Source organism: Eurosta solidaginis, chromosome 5 (assembly GCF_040869045.1).
Source record: "Eurosta solidaginis isolate ZX-2024a chromosome 5, ASM4086904v1, whole genome shotgun sequence".
NCBI classification, from domain to species: Eukaryota; Metazoa; Arthropoda; class Insecta; order Diptera; family Tephritidae; genus Eurosta; species Eurosta solidaginis.
The window spans coordinates 57,498,244-57,523,515 of NC_090323.1; the positions used below are offsets into that span (position 1 = coordinate 57,498,244).

Sequence of the window (25,272 nt, forward strand, 5' to 3'; positions counted from 1 at the left end):
TATTATTATCTTGCTGAGTCCGTTGAGTCGGTTGAATGGAGCTTGATTCGTACGTTAACATCGATTGATGACCAGACAAAGTTTCTGAAGGATAACATAAATAAGTTATTCGATGATCACGTTCCACTAAAAATAAAAACACCTAAATACAAGAATAGCCCTTGTTTCAATGCTACATTAAAACACCTTATCCACCTTCGTAACCAAGCCTACTCACGGTGGAAAAGGTACAAAACAGTCGAAGCGTATAGCTGCTTTAAAACAGCTCGGCTTACTGCAAACAAAACCATAAGGCTGGCCAAGGCAAATTATTTTAAGTATAAGTTTAGTTCTGCTTTGAATACAAAAGAAAAGTGGAACAAAATCAAATAAATAGGAATTGGTAAGCCCAAAAGTGACCTGTCTCATCCCCCTGATGTCGACATCAACGAAATAAAAAATACTTTTGTAAGACTACCAAACTCAGCCGACAATGTGTGTATTGTGTGTATTGATAACTACTCCGTGCGTGTTAATGTTGACACTAGACTTTCAAGTTTGTTTGTGTCGATAATTGTGATGTTGTCCAAGCCATACTTCCTGTGAAGTCCAACGCAATGGGGCTTGATGGTATATGTTCAAAGTTTTTAAAAGTCATTCTTCCCAAAATCCTTCCCCACATTATTTACTTGGTCGACTCAATTTTGACGACCTGTGTCTTCCCAATATACTGGAAAGCTGCAAAAGTTATTCCAATCCGTAAACAAAATAATGAGTATCGACCAATAGCCAACAACAACAACAACCAATAGCCATACTCCCTTTCCTCTCTAAGGTCGTTGAACGTATTCTACATGGGCAAATCGTATCATATGTACATGAATACAAGCTTCTGTCAGACAGTCAGTCCGGTTTCAGGTCAAAGCGGAGCTGTACAACGGCACTATTATCTGTGACAGAAGAAATTCGTGAGCGAGTGGATGAAAGTTACATTGCCTTCGTAACACTTCTTGACCACTCTAAAGCTTTTGATTCTGTAGACCACACTCTGCTCTGTAGGAAGCTGGAAAACTTATTTAACTTCTCTGGTCATGCAGTTGCCCTTATAAGATCATATCTTAGCGATAGGATCAAGCAATATGTATAGATGGTGAAAAGTCTGACTTCCTACATGTCTTAAGAGGCGTCCCTCAAGGCTCTATCCTGGGTCCTCTGTTATTTGTTCTGTATATCAATGACTTACCCGATGTCCTTAAGTATTGTAATGTTCATATTTACGCTGATAATGTGCAGTTGTTTACGTGTTGTCCTCGTGATCAAACTAGCTTGTGCATAAGTAACTTAAACCACGATTTGAATCAAATATTTTCATGGGCTGCTATGAATGGCTTATGTATAAACCCGAATAAGTCAAAATGTATTGTTATTCATAGAAGGTCTTTTCCCACTAATGATTTCGAGAATGTAGTGTTCGACAATTCCGTTATAGAATACGTAGATACGGCGAAAAACTTTGGTGTAATTTTTAACAAAAACATGGAAAGACCATATTTTTGTAACGGTTGGAAAAGTGTTTGGAATGCTTCGTACACTATGGTTAACACAGTATTTCACGCCTTTGCACATAAGACTACTTCTGGCTAAAGCGTACTTAATACCTACGCTACTCAATGGTTGTGTGATTTACTCAAACTGTGACTATCTGTGCAAGAACAAATTAAATGTTGTTTTCAACAACATTGCTAGATATGTTTATGGGTTGAAAAGACTAGACCACGTATCACAACATGCTGAGGGTTGCTAAACATTTCTTTCGAAAATCTTTTAAAAGTCAAAACACTGTCCTTCCTCCATAAATTGATACACACGAAGGAACCTAAGCCGTAAGCTTATTTTTCTGCAATCATCAAGATCGGTGCTTCTTCTTAAGCACATTAGATACCGCACGCTAACCTCTGAGCGCTAATTCTTTGTTACTGCAATACGTCTTTGGAACTCCCTACCTACAAGTCTTCGACTCTTAAGTAATGCTCTGCACTTCAAAAAAGAGCTAACATCATTTTTTAACGACTCTTAGACTGTTGTTGTTAAAATGTTAATTTCTAAGTCCTTTTCCTTTCTCTGTGTCTTCTTTCTTTATTTGTTAAATACTATTCGATCTATAACCAGCCAAAGGTTATCATCACTACTGCTGTCTTTTAATATTTATTAATTACTTTTCTTTAGTTTTAAGATTTACATTTACATACATAAATATTTCACTATTCGTTATATTTAATTTCATTTGATTAATCTAATTTATTATTATTATAAATGTTCAATTTTTATAGCTCATGCTATTCATGCCTAGCACTGTTAAATAATTTGTCAAAATTGTTGTGCTAGGAACAAATTTTCAAATAAATACATACATACATACTTAAATTTTGAACACATTTAAGGCGCCCGGTTACGGTACGTCATTACCCGAGAGAATCATCAGCTCTAATACAAAAAAGGGTAAGAAAATTATCATCGAAAGCCCATCGTAAAGGAAAGGAAACAAGGAAAAACATGTAGGGGTACTCTCATTAGCTTGCTCATTAGATTACCTGGCTAAGACTTTATATTTTCAACTCAATTCAGAAAATCGTGCTAGAGCAACAATTTGTAACCAGGTAACTTGTTAGCTATGCTAACGTACATGTGTACACCATATCGCCGGGTTAGAATGCAAACCTGCTAACCGGCATCAAAACAATTTTACATGGCAGGCAAAAAACTATTTGAATTTTTCATGGAAACCATAGAAAGTGAACAGATCATAATGTTGATTCACTGTGTGTGTGGCCACTTCGCATAACGGCACCCCGTAACGGCATAAACTAATCGAGATAGATATAGACTTCTATATATCAAAATAATCTGGGCGAAAAAAGAAATTAATTTAGCCATGTCCGCCCGTCCGTCCGTCTGTCCGTAAACACGATAACTTAAGTAAATTTTGAGGTGTCTTAATTAAATTTGGTAAGTAGGACTATAACCACGCCGCGAAAATTTCGAAAATCGAAAAAGTGCGATAATTCATTACCAAACACGGATAAAGCGATGAAACTTGGTAGGTGGGTTGACCTTATGACGCAGAATAGAAAATTAGTAAAATTTTGGACAATGGGCGTGGAACCGCCCACTTTTAAAAGAAGGTAATTTAAAAGTTTTGCAAGCTGTAACTAGGCAGCCGTTGAGGATATGTGCGCTAAATAAAAATTAGTCAAATTGGATGACGAACACGCCCACTTAAAATAAATAAAATTTAAATCAAATTTTAACAAAAATTGAATATCTTTCCAGTATATAAGTAAATTATGTCAACATTCATATCCAGCAATGATATGGTGCAACAAAATACAAAAATAAAAGAAATTTTCAAAATGGGCGTGTCTCCACCTTTTTTCATTTAATTTGTCTAGAATACTTTTAATGCCAAAGTCGAACAAAAATTTACCAATCCTTGTGAAATTTGGTAAGGGTATGCTTCTATGACGATAACTGTTTTCTGTGAAAATGGGCGAAATTTGTTGAAGCCATGCCCAGTTTTTATACAAAGTCGACCGTCTGTCCTTCCTCTTGGCCGTTAACACGATAACTTGAGCAAAAATCGAGATATCTTTACTTAGTTCAAGTACTTATCTGAACTCACTTTACTTTGGTATAAAAAAAGGCCGACATCCGACTATGACCACGCCCACTTTATCGAAAATTTCGAAAAATTAAAAAAATGCCATAATTCTATACCAAATACGAAAAAAGGATGAAAAATGGTGATTGGATTGGTTTTTTTTTTAGTAGAAGAAAATGAAAAGTTCTGCAGGGCGAAATTAAAAGCCCTTGGAATCATGGCAGGAATACTGTTTGTGGTATTACATACATAAATAAATTAGCGGTACCCGACAGATGATGTTCTGGGCACCCTGGTCCACATTTTGGTCGATATCTCTAAAACGCCTTCACATATACAACTTGGGGCTACTCCCTTTTAAAATACTCATTAACACCTTTCATTTGATACCCATATCGTACAAACACATTCTAGAGTCACCCCTGGTCCACCTTTATGGCAATTTCTCGAAAAAGCGCCCACCTATATAACTATGACCACTCCCTTTTAAAATACTCTTTAATACCTTCCATTTGATACCCATGTCATACAAACACATTCCAGGGTTACCCTAGGTTCATTTTCATACATGGTTATTTTCCCTTATTTTGTCTCCAAAGCTCTCAGCTGCGTATGTAATGTTCGGTTGCACCCGAACTTAGCCTTCCTTACTTGTTGATGTTACAGTAATACCTGGTTGGTGCATTAGGCTCCTGCTCTGCATCAAAAGATAATTTTCGGAACAATTCGTCCTTAGCAGGTTTGCATTGTAAACCTACGATATGTGTTAGTTATAATTAAACGAGCAATCGGAAACCCAAAGCCACCTTATATTCAGTACGTAATATTTTTCAAAAAGCGGTTTTAATAAATAATATTAAAAAATTATGAAATATATACCATTTCCACTGGTTTTAAATGTAACAAGTGGTATACCTTCGGCGGCCTGGGATTCGTCGTTTTTCACCACGTTATTGGCATTACCTGTGCGAAGTGCAGGGCCGGTAGAGGAGGAACCATCATTTACATCACTATTTGTAGTTTGATTGGTGTCAACGCTTGCGGCGCCATCTATGTCTTCGTTTTCATTATTTGTAGCCATATCAATAGTGATGGCGTACATAACAGTAGCTGAAACAAAAAGAACGTGCTATTTTAGAAGAATTCTAAGGTGCAATAAGCCTGGTAAAATGGAATTCAACCTATATGTGGTATCGCTATACTCAGCGACAGTCAAGCTGTGCTCAATGCACTATCTTCAGTTAAATTAAATCATCAACAGTCCGTAAGAGCATTGTTGTTGTTGTATTAACAGTGCACCGCTTCCCATGGGAGGCGGTTCTAAGTACCGGAGCGACTCGAAATTTTTTTTACGACCAAGGGCTATCATTTCAGTGTAACCCCATTTAATTTGTTGCCTCCTTGATTGCGTAGAGAGGTTAAACAGTCTAGAGGCAAATAACACCATTCGTTTAGCCTGGGTACCTGGACACAGAGGGGTGGATGGTAACGGGCAATCGAACGAGCTGTCACGTTGGCACCGACCGAAAAGGCAATAAGACCTGAGCCCATCATCCCGATAGGGTCACACACCATAAGGAGAGCTCAGGCAAAAAGAGGCGTGCCTCCGAGAGCAACACTGGCGCGAAAGTCCAGGACTTCGGCAGGCAAAAGCACTAATAGGAGGGTACAGCTGAAAGTGATATAGAGCTATGATTAACTTCCCTAAAAGCAGCTTCAGAATTATAAGAGGCATACTGTTGTTGTTGTTGTAGCGATAAAGTTTCTGTTGTTGTTGTTGTTGTAGCAATGCTCGCCCCACCTAATAGCCGCGACCGGTCACAAATTGTCATCAATATCCTCTAACGGGAGTCCAAGGAAACTTGCCGTTTCAACAGGGGTGGACCATAAGGAAAGGGGTGTTAGAGGCGTTGGTTCCACATTACAATTGAAGAGATGGTTGGTGTCATGTGGGGACACATTGCAAGCGGGGCATACATTTTGTATGTCGGGGTTGCTTCTGGATAGGTAAGAGTTTAACCTGTTATAGTATCCAGAACGAAGTTGAGCAAGAGTGACACGCGTTTCCCTGGGGAGTACGCCTTCCTCTTCCGCGAGTTTTGGATAATTTTCGTTAAGTACTGGATTCACCGGGCAATTCCCGGCATAAAGGTCCGACGCCTGTTTATGGAGTTCACCAAGGACCTGCTTGTGTTTTTTCGCTTCATACGGCTGGGTTCTCAGGTGCCGTATTTCCTCAATATGTTTACGGAGATGACTCCTTAAGCCCCTAGGCGGTGCTGGTTCATCAATCAGATGTCTGTGGGGATGCCCAGGTTTCTGGGTATTCAACAGGAACTGTTTGGTCAGCATCTCATTTCTCTCCCTGATGGGGAGTATTCTCGCCTCATTATGCAGATGGTGTTCTGGGGACATAAGAATACAGCCCATGGCGATTCTGAGAGCAGTATTTTGGCAGGCCTGTAGTTTCTTCCAGTGGGTGATTTTTAGGCTTGTCGACCATATGGGTGACGCGTAGCACGTAATCGGCTGGCTAATTGCTTTGTATGTAGTCATGAGCGTTTCTTTATCTTTTCCCCAAGTACTGCCAGCGAGGGATTTGAGGATTTTGTTACGGCTCTGAATTCTCGGAACAATTGTGGCTGCGTGCTCACCAAAATGTAGATCCTGACCAAACGTCACACCTAAGATTTTGGGGTGTAGGACAGTCGGTAGCGTAGTGCCATCGACGTGGATGTTCAAAATGGTCGACATTTGGGACGTCCATGTGGTAAATAAGGTCGCGAAATATTTAGACGGTGATAATGCCAGCTTTCGCGAGGCGAAAAAACTGGAGAGATCACGGAGGTAGCCGTTTATTTTATTGCATAGCGCATCGATCTTTGGGCCTGGGCCTGTGGCCATTATTGTGCAGTCATCGGCGTAGGAAACAATTGTGACTCCTTCCGGTGGTGAAGGTAGCTTAGATATGTAGAAATTAAACAAAAGTGGGGATAGGACACCACCCTGTGGCACCCCTTGTTTAATTCTCCTTGGTTTTGATGTTTCGTTTCTGAATTGCACCGATGCCTGCCGACCACCCAGATAATTTGCGGTCCACCTTTTAAGACATGGGGGAAGGGTAGACCCTTCCAGGTCTTGCAGTAACGAGCCATGGTTGACCGTATCAAAAGTTTTTGATAGGTCTAGCGCTACGAGTACTGTTCTATGGTGGGGGTATTGATTTAAACCGCAATTTATCAATTTATCTGGGTGCTAATGGCAGTGGTAGTGCTATGGCGTTTTCTGAAGCCATGCTGATGAGGGGCTAGCTGCAAATTTGCTTGGAAATAAGGGAGCAAAATGGCTTCAAGCGTCTTTGCCACTGGCGATAGGAGAGATATCGGACGATACGACTCACCTATGTTAGCTGGTTTCCCAGGCTTTAGTAGCGGGACCACCCTGGCCATTTTCCATTTCTCAATCAAGATCTGGATCAAGCTGTCTTATAAGGTCACGTTCTCTCGCTAAGTTTGCGGCCTCCGCCGGGAAGTGGGGCCGGATTTCGGGAATTCTCCCGGCGGGAATGAAAAGTGCCGAGGCGGATTCAATGACCTTACGGAAGGCACGCTCCCCTTGGCGGGCATCAGTCGGGATAGGGAGGGCAGCAAAGCGGTTGTCTGTAAAGGATTAATATTCTTCCCACTTTCCTTTTTTGAAGTTTATGAAAGTGCGTTTTTCAGTGACGATGAAGTCGGCGGTACGCTCGAGCGAAATAAGTATGGGCAGGTGGTCGGCTGCCAATGTTACCATCGGCTGCCAGTTGACGCAGTTTACGAGTTCTGCGCTCACGATTGAGATATCTGGCGAGCTGTGACAGCTTCCTACCATACGTGTGGGGGCGTCTCCGTTTATTGTGCAGAACGTCGTTTCTTCTATTTGATCCGCCAACTTCTCACCCTACTGTCCGCCCACAAGTTTGAATGCCATAGATCATGATGGGCATTGAAATCGCCCAGGATAATGCGATTGTTGCCAGTGAGTAAGGCCCTGATATTAGGGCGGTATCCTCTGGGGCAACAGGTGGCAGGAGGGATGTAGATGTTGATGATTTCTAGGTTTGCATCGCCTGACCGGACAGATAGGCCTTGACGTTCTAAGACATTGTCCCTGCGGTCGATGCCAGAATCAAATATATAATATTGCACAGAGTGGTGTATGATAAACGCCAGACCGCCTCCATTGGACATTATAACCAGAGCAGGTCTGCAATGCAGATCTTGCTGTGAGTTTAGTCTCTTCAATCGCAGCAATGCAAATGTTGTGCCGCTTCATGAAATCGACTATCTCCGTAATGTTTTTGTTGTTGTAGCAATGCTCGCCCCACCTAATAGCCGCGACCTATCACAAATTGTCATCAATATCCTCTAACGGGAGTCCAAGGAAACTTGCCGTTTCAACAGGGGTGGACCATAAGGAAAATGGGGGGTTAGAGGCGTTGGTTCAACATTACAATTAAAGAGATGGTTGGTCTCATGTGGGGACACATTGCAAGCGGGGCATACATTTTGTATGTAGGGGTTGATTCTGGATAGGTAAGAGTTTAACCTGTTACAGTATCCAGAACGAAGTTGAGCAAGAGTGACACGCGTTTCCCTGGGGAGTATGCGTTCCTCTTCCGCGAGTTCTGGATATTTTTCTTCAAGTACTGGATTCACCGGGCAATTCCCGACATAAAGGTCCTACGCCTGTCTATGGAGTTCACCAAGGACCTGCTTGTGTTTTTTCGCTTCATACGGCTGGGTCCTCAGGTGCCGTATTTCCTCAAAATGCTTACGGAGATGACTCCTTAGGCCCCTAGGCGGTGCTGGTTCGTCAATCAGATGTCTGTTGGGATGCCCAGGTTTCTGGGTATTCAACACAAACTGTTTGGTCAGCATCTCATTTCTCTCCCTGATTGGGAGTATTCTCGCCTCATTATGCAGATGGTGTTCTGGGGACATAAGAAGACAGCCCGTGGCGATTATGAGAGCAGTATTTTGGCAGGCCTGCAGTTTCTTCCAGTGGGTAGTTTTTAGGCTTGGCGACCATATGGGTGACGCGTAGCACGTAATCGGCTGGCTAATTGCTTTGTATGTGGTCATGAGTGCTTCTTTATCTTTTCCCCAGGTACTGCCAGCAAGGGATTTGAGGATTTTATTACGGCTCTGAATTCTCGGAACAATTGCGGTTGCGTGCGCACCAAAATGTAGATCCTGATTAAACGTCACACCCAAGATTTTGGGGTGTAGGACAGTCGGTAGCGTAGTGCCATCGACGTGGATGTTCAATATGGTCGACATTTGGGGCGTCCATGTTGTAAATAAGGTCGCGGAAGATTTAGTCGGTGACAATGCCAGGTTTCGCGAGGCGAAAAAACTGGAGAGATCAGGGAGGTAGCTGTTTATTTTATTGCATAGCTCATCGATCTCTGGGCCTGGGCCTGTGGCCATTATTGTGCAGTCATCGGCGTAGGAAACGATTGTGACTCCTTCCGGTGGTGAAGGTAGCTTAGATATGTAGAAATTAAACAAAAGTGGCGATAGGACACCACCCTGTGGCACCCCTTGTTTAATTCTCCTTGGTTTTGATGTTTCGTTTCTGAATTGCACCGATGAATGCCGACCACCCAGATAATTTGCGGTCCACCTTTTGAGACATGGGGGAAGGGTAGACCCTTCCAGGTCTTGCAGTAATGAGCCATGGTTGACCGTATCAAAGGCTTTTGATAGGTCTAGCGCTACGAGTACTGTTCTATGGGTGGGGGTATTGATTCAAACCGCAATTTATCTGGGTGCCAATGACATTCAGCGCGGAGGTAGTGCTATGGAGTTTTCTGAAGCCATGCTGATGAGGGGCTAGCTGCAAATGTGCTTGGAAATAAGGGAGCAAAATGGCTTCAAGCGTCTTTGCCACTGGCGATAGGAGAGATATCGGACGATATGACTCACCTACGTTAGCTGGTTTCCCAGGCTTTAGTAGCGGGACCACCTTGGCCATTTTCCATTTCTCGGGTATGGCAAAGGTGGAAAGAGACAGGTTGAAGACATGCGCTAAATATTTGAAACCCTCTTTCCCTAGGGTTTTAAGCATCGGCATGGCTATGCCGTCTGGGCCCACTGCTTTGGATGGTTTAGCGCGACCAATGGCGTCCTCAACCTCTCTAGCGGTGATGGTGATTGATGACGCGCTGAATTTGTGTTTATGTGCGTGTCTATTGGCTCTCCGTCTATCTTTGTCGACCGTAGGATGCATTATATATTGTCGGCAGAAAGCGCTCGCGCATTTTTTCGCATCCAACAGCACCTTATCGCCAAAGGCGATGGAAACTTGTGTCTTTGTGCTTAGTCGGATTCGATAGGGACTTTACGGTGGACCAAAGTTTACCTACACCGGTATAGAGGTTACAACCTCTTAGGTGCTTTTCCCATTTCGCCCGCTTGTGTTCGTCCACAAGCAATCTGATGCGTTGGTTTATATCCCTTATTTGGGGGTCGCCTGGATCAAGCTGTCTTATAAGGTCGCATTCCCTCGCTAAGCTCGCGGCCTCCGCCGGGAAGTGGGGCCGGATTTCGGGAATTCTTCCGGTGGGAATGAAATGTGCCGAGGCGGATTCAATGACCTTACGGAAGGCACGCTCCCCTTGGCGGGCATCAGTCGGGATAGGGAGGGCAGCAAAGCTGCTGTCTGTTGCAGATTTATATTCTTCCCACTTTCCTTTTTTGAAGTTTATGAAAGTGCGTTTTTCGGTGACGATGAAGTCGGCGGTACGCTCGAACGAAATAAGTATGGGCAGGTGGTCGGATGCCAATGTTACCATCGGCTGCCAGTTGACGCAGTTTACGAGTTCTGCGCTCACGATTGATATATCTGGCGAGCTATGACAGCTTCCTACCATACGTGTGGGGCGTCTCCGTTTATTGTGCAGAACGTCGTTTCTTCTATTTGATCCGCCAACATCTCACCCCTACTGTCCGCCCGCAAGTTTGAATGCCATAGGTCGTGATGGGCATTGAAATCGCCTAAGATAGTGCGATTGTTGCCAGTGAGTAAGGCCTCGATATTAGGGCGGTATCCACTGGGGCAACAGGTGACAGGAGGGATGTAGATGTTGATGATTTCTAGATTTGCATCGCCTGACCGGACAGATAGGCCCTGACGTTCTAAAACATTGTCCCTGCGATCGATGCCAGGATTAAATATATGATATTGCACAGAGTGGTGTATAATAAACGCGAGGCCGCCTCCATTTCCGCTCTCGCGGTCCTTCCTGTGGACATTATACCCAGAGCAGGTCTGCAATGCAGATCTAGGGAGGAGAGAAGACGGGGCAGGGGCTGATGCTCAGCATTGCTACCAACACTACTACGAAGGTAGTAGTTATGAGTGGTATCAGCTGTTTGAGTTGTTGGCGCCGTGGGGCGCGAGCAGCAGCGGGTACTTGTTGTGGCTTGCTGAGCAGCGGGGCTGCTGAAAGGTAGTGGGGGCGCTTAGGCGTAGACTACGGGACGCCCTTGGGCGTGAACAGCAAGGAGCCACAAAAGATTTATAAAAGTTACGTGGAAGTCGGGTTTTGGGATCAAGCCCAGAACAACCTGTACGATGCAACCATCCCTTGCACGAGACACACTGAACAGAGTATGACGGTCCTAAAAAAATATTCTTTTTCGGCAGATGCAGCAAAACCTTTTCTCAGGACCGGGGTCAGGAGACGGACCCGGATTGGATTCGATGCCTTCCCGGAGTAAGAGAATATGGAGCAGTCCTGCTGCAAGGAGCTGCTGGGAGGATGACAATTTGTGGGAGGGGCGAAACAAATTAGATGGGGTTACACTGAAATGACAGTCCTTGGTCGGGAAAAATCCCGAGTCGCTCCGGTACATAGAACCGCCTGCCTTGGAAAGCGTAAAGTTTCTCCCCGAAGGCTTTGGGGAGTGTTGTCGATGTGATGGTCCTTTGCCGGATACAGATCCGGTACGCTCCGGTAACACAGCACCATTAAGGTGCTAGCCCGACCATCTCGGGAACGATTTATATAACCACATTAAAACTTCAGGCCATAACTCCCTCCCCACCCCCAAGTTCCATGAAGAGCTTGGGTTCGCCAGAGCCTCGTCTGTTAGTGAAACAGGATTCGCCGCGGATAGGTGAGGTTGACAATTGGGTTTGGAGAAGCTATAAATTGCGGTGGCAACCTGAAGGGTTGCGCTACGCAGCCCCTTGAATCTGGAATTTTAGTCGCCTTTTACAACAGGCATACCTACCGCGGGTATATTCTGACCCCCTAACCCGCTGGGGTATATCGTATAGTAGTCTCTATCGTTTCTGTGAACGCGAAGAAGAGACTGCAGAACACATCCTGCTGGAATGCGATGCAATCGCGAGAAGAAGACTTATGATCCTAGGATCGCCAAAGTTAGAAAGTAGTCACATACACTCTTTGAAGCCGACCATCATTCTGGATTTTCTCTGAGAACTCAGTTTGGACGAGGTGCTGTGAGAGAATGAGGGCACAATAGACCAATTTGTCACAGTGCTTAACCTCACAACACATCTATCTATCAATATATAGGTAGTATCTTATCTTATCGGTCAAGGTACAATTCAATGGTCTTCCTTTCAAACTGTGCCCCACTTTGCACCACCTGTGTAAATGAAATGGATGAGTTGGATTTCCGCCTCAATGGCTAGCCTTCAGCCTATGGTAATACAAATTATAGCGATGTTCCACTGCTTGCTGATCATTCAACCTATTTCACACTGTTACCCGATAAATCGATTGAGAGAACAGATCTCAAAGGCCATTTATTTGCCTCGTAGTTTTCGTGACCATCTTAATCATGGTTTCGACCGTAGACCTGTACGTGCGTGGTCCTTACAAGTCTTCATAGACTGTGGGAAGTGTATTTAGTGTTATGACAATATGATACGACCAGGGTGTTTCAGGAAACTACTCAGGGATTCAAGGGGTTGTGTAGCGCAATATATAGCTTCTCCAACCCAATTGTCAACCTCACCTTCGAGCGGCGAATCCCGTTTCACTAACAGACGAGGCTCTGGCGACCCCAAGCTCCTCATGGAACTTGGGGGTGGGGAGGGAGGGATGGCCTGAAGGTTTAATGTGGCCATATAAATCGTTCCCGAGATGGTCGGGCCAGCACCTTAATGGTGCTGTGTTACCGGAGCGTATCGGATCTGTATCCGACAAAGGGCCATCACATCGATAACACTCCCCAAAGCCTTCGGGGAGTAACTAATCGCTACAACAACAACAACAACAACAGGAAACTACTCAATTCAAGAGCATAGGAATTATTACATAAGGTGATTTCTTTAAACTCTTCGAATTACTATTGTCAACAAATGTTACTTTTGACTGAGTAAGCAATTGAAAAATAAAGTCCTCTCGCGGCAAAATATATAATGTTGCTTGCTTACAAGAATAAATCAATGCAGGAAATAGTTGTTCATTTCTTTCCTGGGCAGTTTCCACCAAAATGCGCAAAGGACCGTTCGGTGAAAGCACCGCAATTAAGTCTAAAAAGACAGAAAAAAAACCATTTACATGAATTCATTACGTAACTGTTAATGTCTTTAAACTTTTTATACCCCAAATTGAGATCGCGGCTAAGACAGCCCATGCTGTCCATTCAGGCAGATATTTTATAAATACTAATGCCATTAAAGCAGCAATAAAAATCAAATAACCTTGCTGCAATCGCAAAGGTCCTTTCCAATGTATGGCCAATAAGCCTGCTATGCCGAAATTCCACAGCAAAAACATGGTTGTAAAAAAGTCCATAGGAATATTGTACGCCCGTAAAACCTCTCTAATATAGAAATATATTATATTGGGTAAATTAATAAATCATATACACTCACTGCAGATACAAAAGACTAAATATGAAAAGCAACATGAAAGAGGAAACCATCAACCAACCGTGGATAAATTTATAACAACGTTTAATGTACAAAAATATCAAAAAGACGGTCATAACCACCACGACGGACATCAGAATTAGAGAATTAGCCAGAGCATTCCAAAATTTTACACCTGGATCGGGTGACTGTTCATGGAACGGTGTATACAAACTGTAAAAACCAATAATTAGCTTAATTCAAACCATACAACATATATAATACAGATAAATATCGGGTGTGGTGTAGAATCTAATCGAATTTATGGTAATCACAACCAATAGCATACAAAGCGAAACAGGAACGAATATTTTAATTACATGCTGAGCACCATATTTCAATATTTTCTCGTCGTCCTCTTCAGTATTACAATTATGTGATGGGTTGTTTGCATTGTTTCCTGGCCCTGTGCTTTGGTTTGCGGAACGTACAACTACTTTAGGCATATCCAATATAGCCTAAAAACAAAAATACACGTACAACCTGTACCTAAGCTTTATTAGCAGTTAAGTAAACAAAGACAACTCACCCCGTCAACCTGTTCATTTGATCCATAGCTGTTGTTATGCTGACGCTTCCTGCGATCTACAGCACCACTTCCACCAAGTCGTCCACTTGTGCTAGCGACGACGTGTCCGTCCATTAGTGGCGTGTGTTCGCTAAATACAAGTTCGTCCTCTGACGCCGTTGTGTATCACTATTAATAAACCTCGTTTTAACTGCAATGTTACTTAAAAATAACTTGAAAAAAGTGATCTAGGACGCAATTCACGTTTTGTGAAATGATAAATTTTCTATACACTTTCTTAGTTGGTTTAATATATCCACTTTGTTGTTTTAGTCATTGTGAATCAAACAAAGGCTGTCGGGGAACGCACAACTTTGCTTGATTGTTACCATAGCAACGGGTAGTTGGGTGCGTATTGGGTGATTGTCGCTTGGCCGGCCACCACACAAGCAGAAAGCATCAAACGACATTTGTCATAGTAAAGGTCTACAAGTAGGATATGTAGCAGAACGCACATACACAGCCACGCTCACCTGATAAAATGCTTGTTCTTGTTCGTTTTTTTTTGTGGATGCTGTTTGGCACTGTTGTACTTCTTAGGTCCTACTAACGAAAATTGCCTAAAATTTTTATCGTAAAATTATAAAGAAATATACTTATTTACTTTCAAACGAGCACTTAATTACATCTCTCTTTAAAATCCATATGTTTTGGACAATTTTAATTAACAAATTGTGATACTTTATTACCGGGGACGATTGCTAAAACAAAACCAAAACCGTCGGGGGAGGTATTAATAGACGCGTTTTTGCCTCGCTTCCAATAATTCGAATACTTTTTCGCCTTTGGACTATTGATAACAGGACAAAATGCGTCTTTTCTTTTCTCTTTCCACATTTTTGGACGGGTTAGTACAGTCGACCTCGGTTTCTAACTGTTTTTTGCGGAGATTAGATTATTATTCTCTTGCTGAGTCCGTTGAGTCGGTTGAATGGAGCTTGATTCGTACGTTAACATCGGTTGATGACCAGACAAAGTTTCTGCAGGATAATATAAATAAGTTATTCGATGATCACGTTCCACTAAAAATAAAAACACCTAAATACACGAATAGCCCTTGGTTCAATGCTACATTAAAACACCTTATCCACCTTCGTAACCAAGCCTACTCACGGTGGAAAAGGTATAAAACAGTCGAAGCGCATAGCTGCTTTAAAACAGCTCGGCTTACTGCAAACAAAGCCATAAGGCTGGCCAAGGAAAATTATTTTAAGTATAAGTTTAGTTCTGCTTTGAATACAAAAGAAAAGTGGAACAAAATCAAACAAATAGGAATTGGTAAGCCCAAAAGTGACCTGTCTCATCCCCCTGATGTCGACATCAACGAAATAAATAACACTTTTGTAAGACTACCAAACTCAGCCGACAATGTGTGTATTGATAACTACTCCGTGCGTGTTAATGTTGACACTAGCCCTTTCGAGTTTGTTTGTGTCGATAATTGTGATGTTGTCCAAGCCATACTTTCTGTGAAGTCTAACGCAATGGGGCTTGATGGTATATGTTCAAAGTTTTTAAAAGTCATTCTTCCCAAAATCCTTCCCCACATTACTTACTTGCTCAACTCAATTTTGACGACCGGTGTCTTCCCGATATACTGAAAAGCTGCAAAAGTTATTCCAATCCGTAAACAAAATAATGAGTATCGACCAATAGCCATACTCCCTTTCCTCTCTAAGGTCGTTGAAAGTATTCTACATGGGCAAATCGTATCATATGTACATAAATACAAGCTCCTGTCAGACAGTCAGTCCGGTTTCAGGTCAAAGCGGAGCTGTACAACGGCACTATTATCTGTGACAGAAGAAATTTGTGAGCGAGTGGATGAAAGTTACATTGCCTTCTTAACACTTCTTGACCACTCCAAAGCTTTCGATTCTGTAGACCACACTCTGCTCTGTAGGAAGCTGAAAAACCTATTTAACTTCTGTAGTCATGCAGTTGCTCTTATAAGATCATATCTTGGCGATAGGACTCAAGCAGTATGTATAGATGGTGAAGTCTGACCTCCTTCATGTCTTAAGAGGCGTCCCTCAAGGCTCTATCCTGGGTCCTCTGTTATTTGTTCTGTACATCAATGACTTACCCGATGTCCTTAAGTATTGTAATGTTCATATCTACGCTGATGATGTGCAGTTGTTTACGTGTTGTCCTCGTGATCAAACTAGCTTGTGCATAAGTAACTTAAACCACGATTGGAATCAAATATTTTCATGGGCTGCTATGAATGGCTTATGTATAAACCCGAATAAGTCAAAATGTATTGTTATTCATAAAAAGTCTTTTCCCACTAATGATTTAGAGAATGTAGTGTTCGACATTCCGTTATAGAATACGTAGATACGGCGAAAAACTTAGGTGTAATTTTTAACATAACATTGACATGGAAAGACCATATTTTTAGAACGGTTGGGAAAGTGTATGGAATGCTTCGTACACTATGGTTAACACAGTATTTCACGCCTTTGCACATAAGACTACTTCTGGCTAAAGCGTACTTAATATATACGCTACTCCATGGTTGTGTGATTTACTCAAACTGTGACTATCTGTGCAAGAGCAAACTAAATATTGTTTACAACAACATTGCTAGATATGGTTATGGGTTGAAAAGATTTGACCACGTATCTCAACATGCTGAAAGGTTGCTAAACATTTCTTTCGAAAATCTATTAAAAGTCAAAACACTGTCCTTCCTCCATAAATTGACACACACGAAGGAACCTGACTATCTATATCGTAAGCTTATTTTGCTGCAATCATCAAGATCGGTGCTTCTTCTTAAGCACATCAGATACCGCTCGCTAACCTCTGAGCGCCAATTCTTTGTTACTACAATACGTCTTTGGAACTCGCTACCTACAAGTCTTCGACTCTTAAGTAATGCTCTGCACTTCAGAAAAGAGTTAACATCATTTTTTAATGACTCTTAAACTGGATCTCAAATTGTTGTTGTTAAAATGTTCATTTCTAAGTCCTTTTCCTTTCTCTGTGTCTTCTTTCTTTATTTGTTAAATACTATTCAATCTATAACCAGCCAAAGGTTATCATCACTACTGCTGTCTTTTAATATTTATTAACAACTTTTCTTTAGTTTTAAGATTTACATACATAAATATTTCACTATTCGTTATATTTAATTTAATTTGATTAATCTAATTTATTATTATTATAAATGTTCAATTTTTATAGCTCATGCTATTCATGACTAGCATTGTTAAATAATTTGTCAAAATTGTTGTGCTAGGAACAAATTTTCAAATAAATACATACATACATACTTTTGAACGGGTAGAAAAACTTAGCACCCGTGCTTGTATTCTTAATACTGGAGTAACTACGCGTCCTCAGATACCCCAATTCAAGACTTTTGTATAATTTTCTGTAGGACCCATATAGGTGCACTACATTTTCATACTAAATTCGTTCAAAAAAATTTACCATCACAGCAACCCATATCTGATCAGAGCTGTAAAAAGATTGAATCAATTGAGTGTGCATTGTCTCAGCATTCTTTTAAAAATTTGTAATTTTTTGGTTGCATATTATAAATTCCCATTCCTGAATGGCTTAATATACTTTAACTCAAATCTAAAGTGTGAGTGTTATTGAATGGTAAAATATAATTCAATATAGAGTGTGAATGTAGGAGCCATTCCCACTCTTTATTGAATGTAAACTTGAAATGAATGCACACTTTTTTACCATTCAGTACTAATTTTCTTATGTCAGAGTTGATATTTTTATACTTCAGTAGCTATACAGGTAAGTTAAAGGAATGCTTTCTTTAAAAGGTTATAAATCTATGTGATGAAATATGTAATTTTTTAATCGAAACGGCGTATGTTCCGTCTAGCGTCCCATCATGTTCGTTTCCATGAAGATGCGTGTATTTTTGACAGTTCATGTACGCTGTGCCATTGTGGCGAGACGATGGTTCCTGTACTAAGCAAAATATGTATTTGTATACCAGATACTCAATTTTGTAAATGTTGATTGAGGTATCAGAATGAAAACCATTTAATTATGATAAAAAAGAGAAAATCGCCCGAAGTTTAAACACGTCATCAAATATTTCATGTGGTAATCAAATGTAATTGCAATTTGAGGTAAATGTAGGGGTATATAACATTAAAATTGTTATAACGCTTATAAAAAATTAACAAAGTTTAGAATATATCAACAGCAAAACCATATTAAAAAGAATTAACTTTCATTAAGAGAAGTTTTTCAAAATGTTAGTCAGAAAGGGATCCACGGCGAGGCGCATTCAATATAGTTGCTGCTGAAAACAATATCTCTACTGATGCTGATGAGGGTAAAGGTGGTCTATTGTTTAAGGAACTAGTTGCGACAATTTCATTTCGGCACTCCATTGAAAGAATACTTCTGACCCTCTCGCCCAATTCTGAAACCTTTGCGTCTCTATATATAGGATCCAGTGCATGTACCCATTGAAGCTTTACGTCTGGGCAAACATCAGCAGTGGTACATAAATAATTTTGGTTCGCCAATTCATTTTTTATTTGTACCATCATTAAATCGAAATACTCGTCAATTCTTTTGACGACCGTTGCTCTACTCATTAATTTTGCTTTGGGGTTCAAAAATGAAACGAATTGCCTAAAGGTTTCATTTTCCACTATTGAAATTGGAAACATGTTATCTGCTATCAACTTTACTGTTAATTTTTCAAATTGTGTTTTACAGTTTTGCGATTTTCTATACTTGGAAACTTTACCACATTCATACTCCGAGAACTGTCGCGGATGCTTCACGCGCAAATGGTGCACAAAATTTGAGGTTACTTGCCTTGGTCCTTGCAGTTTAGTTTTGCAAATTCGGCAGATGACGAGTTTGCCACCACGCTGTTTATGATAAACGGTCATGTCAAGCTATACATATGAGTAAAATTATTTGAAACAAAGTTAAGTCTGATGAATTAAACACAATACTTTAAATGTATGAAAAAGATCTGGTGATGCCTAGCATTGTGGATAATAATAATTTATATATATTTGTTCGCCCAATTCGATATATTTCGATCTGGATACTTCATTATTGGAAATATCGAGAGAAATGTATCGATATACTATCGTATCCTTTTTAAATCCCTATCAATCTGACAGTAGACAAAAAATTATTTAAAAATTTCAGTGCCACAAAAAGTTGCTGAAAACAATATAAAACAAAATTCGTATATTGAATACGTAATTGAAGTACACCAAACAATATTACTTGTGCGTAAATGTGCACAACATTCGTGAATAAGCTACCAATTTTTGTACCATCAGGCTCTTGATAAATTTTTCCTTCAGGACGAGCGATAGTCGCTCTTTAGGTAAATAACCCCTAAACTCCAAAAAAAAAAAATTTTCACGTGCATACGAACCTTTTTCAAAATTTCAAAATATTTAGTGAACAGGATTTCGTTTCCGCCAATATCATATTTTGCAGCAAATATTGTCTCGGAGAAAACTGAGGTTTCGTCCATTTCTCTTTCAATGCCTTCTTCAGTTATTGTATTGTTTTCATCGTTCGCTTCGTGTACCATATCACCGCTCTGTTCAAACACAGAATCCCCGACAATTTCGAAGAACTCTTCAAAATTAACTTCCGCTGATTCGCTGTCTTAATTTCCCATACCGATGTAATCGTTTAAATCCGACTCGCCAAGAAACTCACAAGAAATGTAATAAATGAACAATTTTCCATTAAATTTTTTTTCCAGTTTTCAAACTTGAAAACTTTTAAATAGGTTCTTGGTTTCTCTATTTGCGTTACCAGTACTTCGTCATGCACAATCGACACGTCCACTGAGGGAATTATCAACGGAAATCCAAGGAAATTTCTGTGCCAATAGATGCTTCTGTTTAGCTTTTAAAAAGATAATTTTTGTGGTGATCCACATGTAAGGTACGCGTTGACCAGAAAAGGGGTTAACCTGAATCTTTCATCTGAAGTTGGTATCATTCTGTTCCAAAAACCAGTGGCACTTTGGAGCCAATTTTATATTTTACAAGTTTTAAATACATAGAGAAAAATCGGATATTACTATTGCATTTTGCAAACCCACGGACCAGTATAGAGATACAGTATTTGACCATATACCGCTAAGAAGAATACATGAAGGAACTTGTACTAAGACTTTTTATAATGAATTGCTTTTTCTTCAATTGTTTAAACACCAATTTAGGACGTTCAAATTTAGGTTAGTACTTTTACATGCAAGTACCTTTTATATGTCACATTGGCAACACTTATTTAGAACGACAACAATTTTCGGAACAGCGATGTTGAAATATTTGTCATTAACTTTTTTTATTATTAAATTTTTAGAATAATTTTAATAAAAATGCTTTTTCAATTAACTTCTTTGTGCTTTATTACCATTTAAATAACGAAAAAAACTGATCATCACTGTCCATAAATAAATTTTTGTGTTGATATTTTGAATTGTCTTTAAATAAAAACAACCATGCGATATTTGAGCGGGTTTTGTGCTTGTACGACATTTTTCATAATTGATTGGTACTAGAAAAGTGTGTGCACACTCAGCAAAGGCTGCATTCATTTGAATGCTTATTCTGTGTTGAAAAATTTTTGTGTTTCATTCCATTACTTCATTCTTTCTTCGAAGAGTTCAGGAGTGCATTCTTTTTTTCCCACTACTGAATGAAGAATGGGTTGACTTTTAAGACACATTCCTTAACAAGGAATGAAAGAAAGAAGAAACATCATTCTTAAATCAATGATTTAAAATTTCAAATGATTGCACACTTTTACAGCTCTGTATCTGATATTCTGGTCCTTTTTTTGTTTCCCTGCGTCGCTTTCCACGACAGCAACCCCGGTAATTTTGACACTTCGTTCAGTGTCAAACGCATGTTCCACAAAAGTTTGACACTGATGCGACAGTTACTCACGAACGTACGTACCAAAAACGTGTCAGCTGACACGACCTATCTTATGAGTGTGCAATGTAAATGAAAACTGCCCGATGTGCAACGCCCGTACGTATGTAGCCCGGAACGTAGAAATCAAAACAATTTTGATTTTTTCCGTAAGAACGTGTCAGCTGATCGCTCTCTCACTAGACAGAGTTGCCTAGTAAACTTTTGTGCGCTAATTTTTGACCGTTTGCAGTTTTATGCAAAGGCACCTAATTAAAGTTTGAAAAATTTTGAAAATAATTCGAAATAATTATGTAAAAGTGCAGATTATAAATATGTAATCTATTTATATTTATTTAATATTAATTCCAGCATTTTACAACATCAAAAATTAAATTGGAAAAAGTTGATGTTTCCTTATGCATGCATGCAAAATGGTCAATGGCAACAGTGCTATCTGTAAACAATACACACACAAATATGTTATATACATGTACACAGACGCACACATTGATTCCTATGGGCTTGAGGGTTCGGTCAAACGTGTTTCGTACGACAAACGTCCGTACGTACAGCACACGTCGGTGGGTAATTTCCGCTTGACCGAAGTGTCAAACGGCAGTGTGTTAGAAAGAGAAAGGAATTGTTTCCTTCTCATACATATCATACTTGTGAACCTGTACTATGGTAGTGGCAACGAAAAAAATGTTGCTATCTGTTTGAATTCATGCATATGGAACCAAAGAGGATAGATATAATAAGAGCCGTCACTCGTTATTTTTTAGGCATTTACTCGATATAAACTGTGAGGTAGTCCCTACTTTTATTTTATGAGGGACATTTTTAAATTGCCTCCCATGTATCCATGCGGTGTTGACACTTTATGCAAACGTTATTTTTGGAAAGAGAATTAAATAATTAATTAAATACAGTCGGAAAAATAAACACAAATACACCATGAAAATGTATAGAAGACATTTATAAGCATCTCGCCCAAAAAAAAAGTAGCGACTACCTCACAGCTTACATCGAGTAAATACCTAAAAAATAACGAGGGACGGCTCTTATTATATCTATCCTCTTTGATGGAACCATCAACTTTTTCTATTTTAATTTTTGAGGTTGTAAAAGGCTGGAATTAATATTAAATAAGTATATATATATTACATAGTTATAATCTGCAATTTTACATAATTATTTCGAATTATTTCCACAATTTTTCAAACTTTAATTAGGTGTTTTTGCATAAAACTGCAAACGGTCAAAAATTAGCGTACAAAAGTTTACTAGGCAACTCAGTCTAGTGAGAGAGCGATCAGCTGACACGTTCATACGGAAAAAATCAAAATCATTGTTTACTATATAGTTTGGCAGCTTAAGTAGAGGTTATGTTGCGAATAGAGTGGAAGGCAGTGGACTAGGCAGTCGAATGTCATATAATGAAGGAATGGTGTTCGGAGTTTTTTCAAAGTTAAAAAAAAAAATGATAAAAGCTTTAATATAAATAAAACTATTGTTTTAATAACAACAAACACGCCATATATATTCTGTATACATAAATTTGTAAGGATTATCTCACTTTAAAATTTGAATTAAATAATCTAAAGTTTTTTTTGAAACTGAGTCGAGAACTGTGCGTGTGAATGTGCGAATTTTCACCGATCAGCTGTTAGTTGCGCTACTTGGTAAAATTTACAATGATCAAAATTGTTTTGATTTCTACGTTCCGGGCTACGTACGTACGTGCGTTGAATTTCGGTGGGTTTTCGTTTACATTGTACATTCATAAGATAGGTCGTGACACGTTTTTTGTACGCACGTTCGTGGGTAACTGACGCTTTATACTTAGCTTCATGTCGTCACCTCTGTGGTTCCGCAGTGACATATTGCGATCACTCGTTGTAAATCGCAGGAGGCCATTGTTTAATATATAGTTTGGCAACTTAAATAGAGGTTATGTTGCGAATAGAGTGGAAGGCAGTGGACTAGGCAGTCGAATGTCATATAATGAAGGAATGGTGTTCGGAGTCTTTTCAAAGTTAAAAAAAAAATGATAAAAGCTTTAATAAAAATAAAACTATTGTTTTAATAACAACAAAAACGCCTTATATATTCTATATACATAAATTCGTAAGGATTGTCTCACTTTAAAATTTGAGTTAAATAATCTAAAGTTTGTTTGAAACTGAGTCGAGAACTGTGCGTGTGAATGTGCGATTTTTCACCGATCAGCTGTTAGTTTCGCTACTTGGTAAAATTTACAATGCAGGAGGCCATGATTAAAGCTGGAGAAATTGGTGCTTTATCGGTAACCGTATCGGTAACCTTATAACAGCTGATTCGACCAATCTTATGAGAATCAATGCAATCGATTATTGGTGCCGCTAAGGTCGTAACCGTATCGTAGCCAACCAATTGGGTTTTGGTTTACCGTCGTAAAGATAAACAGCTGATTACGTTATGGATGCGGATACAGCGATACGACATACGGCACCAATGACTTCGGCTTAAATCACAAGAGGTTTGCTCGACAGACACATTTTTTGACAATTGCAGCCATTTTGCTCCCAAATCGAATTGACATCCGTTATCTGTGTTGTTTCTTTGTGAATTTTCGAAAAATATTAGTAGTAGAAATACGAAGCAATCAGTTTACATATACCGGATAAGTACTGAACTGCATAATTCCTTAGAACATTTATTTTTATTTTATGATGAATTTATTAACTATGCCTCGGTCCATTAGTATTGCTGAACATTGAACATAGGTAATTTTATGAAAATACATGCACACCAAGGAATCGTGCACTTTCGTAAACCTATGAACATACGAAACCTAAACCAATTCAAAATTCATCGTTCAACGTCAAAACCGAGACTATTAAATCGATTCACGTAAAAATGTCATTAGTAAATAATGGAGATGCCATAACGAAATGTACTTATTGGGCATGTTAGCTTATTCAGGTAAAAGTCTAGAACAGGAGTCTACTGCTAATACGCGTCCAAAACTATCGAGAGAGGTGACCTCGACAACAATAATCCTAAGGCGGAAAAAAAAATTGTATCTCTGTCCGGAGATATTTGCAGTTGAAGTTGGCAATTTTCATGTGGTTGTTGTAATTTTTTTTTGCCGTAACCGTATCGTAGCCAACCAATTGGGTTTTGGTTTCCGTCGTAACGATAAACAGCTGATTACGTTAGGGATACGGATACAGCGATACGACATACGGCACCAATGACTCCAGCTTAAAGTGGGCTTAACGCATGGTTCAACTATATACAGGTTGGCTCATCTGTAAAGCAACAAAATATGTCTGTTCAAATTGTCAAAATCTGTGTATTGGTGTTGGTGCGAATGGTATGGAATGGAAACACAAAACTTTGCAGTTTTTGTATGTGTAAGTAAAATGTTGCCAATGTGTTGGTTTCATTTTGAGTTTTCCATCTCCTTTTGACAATCCCTTCGACCATGCAATGACATAAATAAAATCAGCTGATGAGATGAGCCAACCTGTACATAATTGAACCATGGCTTAACGGGAAAATCTGGGTTGCCATTGTTGTTTCGGTTGAAAAAGGTCAATTAGGGTTCTGTGTTGAGACGTAAAAGATTGAAACAGGGTTTATGTAGTCACAAAAGTGTTGCTCCTGTTCCACAGCATTTTAATTTTATATCATGGCGAAAAGTGTTCAGTTCAGAGTTATTGATTTTCATTAAAAGTTTAATTTATTACGGAGGGTTACTCCTTTAATTGTAAAAAGCAGAGAAAACGTAGTTTTTCAAATTATTGTGAAAAACTTTTTAATTTGAATTTCTGTACCCAAGTTCACTATGAAAACTGAAATATGTACACTTATTGAAAACTCATTTGCACACACAATTTACATTTTGAATTTAATTGTGTTTTTATGCACAAAATTTTTAAACTAAAAACAAAATTTTCATTTGTCAGAAAAAATAAAGAAAAAACTGCCTAATGTCAAAAAACCCTATCGAAATACAAACTGGCTTGTTTGTTTTTAATAATTACGTTGAATTTTTCTTGTATTTCGTTAGTTTTTTCAAATATAGTTCACATACTTTCACCAGTATTGAAACCTTATTGGCTCCCTCGACAAAAAATATAAGAGAAAATACAAGAAAAATACATAGAAAATAAAGTAGCGTCATATAGGAGTTTGATTTGTTTGCAATTACAGCACCATTATATTTGCAGGAGGCTTTCACAGCTACA

At 39.6% G+C, this 25,272-nt stretch overlaps 1 protein-coding gene across 3 annotated transcripts in view; it reads right to left on the minus strand.

Annotated features, from left to right (window-relative positions):
- Psn (presenilin) overlaps positions 1 to 14,484 on the minus strand; it is a 35,819-nt gene extending 21,335 nt beyond the window's left edge. The window contains exons 1-6 of one of the 3 annotated variants that reach the window (XM_067792152.1): positions 14,103 to 14,484; positions 13,799 to 14,031; positions 13,538 to 13,747; positions 13,265 to 13,485; positions 13,094 to 13,192; positions 4,517 to 4,747 (exon numbers count right to left, since the gene is read on the minus strand). In XM_067792152.1, the coding sequence (XP_067648253.1) occupies positions 4,517 to 4,747; positions 13,094 to 13,192; positions 13,265 to 13,485; positions 13,538 to 13,747; positions 13,799 to 14,031; positions 14,103 to 14,216 (1,108 nt within the window). In that variant the 5' untranslated portion in view covers positions 14,217 to 14,484. The remainder of the gene's footprint in view (positions 1 to 4,516; positions 4,748 to 13,093; positions 13,193 to 13,264; positions 13,486 to 13,537; positions 13,748 to 13,798; positions 14,032 to 14,102) is intronic. The other 2 variants (XM_067792153.1, XM_067792154.1) reach the window with 2 other exon arrangements.
- Positions 14,485 to 25,272: the final 10,788 nt, after the last annotated feature.